The sequence below is a fragment of the Arachis hypogaea genome, chromosome 17, assembly GCF_003086295.3.
Source record: "Arachis hypogaea cultivar Tifrunner chromosome 17, arahy.Tifrunner.gnm2.J5K5, whole genome shotgun sequence".
Taxonomy (NCBI): Eukaryota; Viridiplantae; Streptophyta; class Magnoliopsida; order Fabales; family Fabaceae; genus Arachis; species Arachis hypogaea.
In genome coordinates this window covers 34,347,347-34,349,009 of record NC_092052.1, presented here as the reverse complement: position 1 = coordinate 34,349,009, position 1,663 = coordinate 34,347,347, and the positions used below count along the sequence as shown (strand labels likewise).

Below are 1,663 nucleotides of genomic sequence, written 5' to 3'. Positions count from 1 at the left end.
ACGAAAAGAAAACGGCCTTCATCACTCCCGACGGCACGTACTACTACACAGTCATGCCCTTCTTCGGCCTTAAAAACGCTGGAGCCACCTACCAAAGGCTTGTCAACAAAATTTTCCAAGGCCTATCCAGTAACAAGCTAGAAGTTTACATAGACGACATGCTCGCGAAGACCGAATCTAGCGAACAGCTCATTAGCGACCTCAAGCTCATAATGGATACTCTGAGGAGGCACCAAATGCTCCTCAACCCGACAAAATGTGCATTCGGGATGGAAGCAGAGAAATTCTTGGGGTTCATGATCACACAACGCGGGGTAGAGGAAAATCCCGAAAAGTGTAAAGCCATACTCGAAATGGGAAGCCCAAAAAACCTCAAAGACATCCAAAAACTGACCGGTCGGCGGATCGCCCTATCTCGTTTTCTCGATGCGTCGGCACAGAAGGCGATCCGCTTCTTCAAATGGGATACAGAATGCGAAAAGGCATTCCAACACTTCAAAACAGTACCGGCAAAATCCCTCGTTCTCGCCAAACCCCAAACATTGGAGGTCTTCTATCTATTCCTGTCCATAACGGAAGGTGCACTAGCCGCGGCACTGGTCCGAGAAGACGAAAACAAGGCCCAGCGACCTATCTACTTCGTAAGCAAAGTCTTACAAGACACGGAATCACGCTACTCCCGCCTCGAGAAGCTCGCCTTCGCGCTCCTCACAACTTCCCGATGCCTCCGCCAATACTTCCAGGCACACCCCATTACAGTCCGAACCGACTAAGCAGTCAGACAAGTACTACAGAAGCCCGACCTAGCGACACGAATGCTAGCATGGTCCATCGAACTATCCCAATTCCATATAACATTCAAACCCCGAACCGCAATCAAAGCACAGGCCCTGGCAGATTTCATCGCCTAGATGACACCAGGAAACCCCACCACAGAAACCTGGAAGCTACACGTCGACGGCTCATCCAACATCACCTCCGGCGGAGCCGGAGTGATACTCGAAAGCCAAAACGGGGTCGTAATCGAACAATTTGTTCGGTACGAGTTCCCTGTCTCCAACAACCAAGTAGAATACGAGGCTCTCTTGGCCAGCTTAACTCTAGCCAAAGAGGTCGGGGCAAAAATCTTGGAAATATGCAGTGACTCACAGGTAGTCAGCTCCCAAGTCAACAGAGACTACCAAACACGAGACCCCCTACTCCAACAATACCTCACCAAGGTAAATAAGCTAAATGAAGAATTCGATCTAGTAACCATACAACACATTCCTAGGGAACGAAATACAAGAGCAGACCTACTCTCAAAACTGGCCAGCACCAAACCAGGACAAGATAATCGGTCGTTAATTCAGGAAGTCGTCTGAACGCCGTCCGTATCAACCACAACCGACACCGTTCTACCGATCTACGACCCGGAATCATGGACCTCCCCTATCCTACAATACCTCCTTGACGGAGTACTACTCGAAGACCCCAAAGAAGCAAATCGGGTAAAACGGGAAGCCACCAACTACACCGTCATTTTAGGACAACTATATAAACGAGGATTCTCGCAGCCCCTACTCAAATGCGTCGAGCCCGGGGACACGGAGTACATACTCCGCGAAATCCATGAAGGCTGTTGCGGCCATCACATCGGGGGCAAAACCCTAACCCAGAAGGT

The 1,663-nt window shown here is 50.0% G+C and overlaps 1 protein-coding gene across 1 annotated transcript; it reads left to right on the top strand.

Annotated features, from left to right (window-relative positions):
• The first annotated feature begins 911 nt into the window (after positions 1 to 911).
• Positions 912 to 1,364, top strand: LOC140180574 (uncharacterized). The gene has a single exon (XM_072221812.1). It carries the CDS (start codon positions 912 to 914, stop codon positions 1,362 to 1,364), a length of 453 nt encoding a protein of 150 aa, XP_072077913.1.
• The last annotated feature ends 299 nt before the right edge of the window (positions 1,365 to 1,663 follow it).

Coding starts and splice junctions, on each gene's coding strand:
- LOC140180574 (XM_072221812.1), top strand. CDS start 912: ATGACACCAGGAAACCCCACCACAGAAACCTGGAAGCTACACGTCGAC.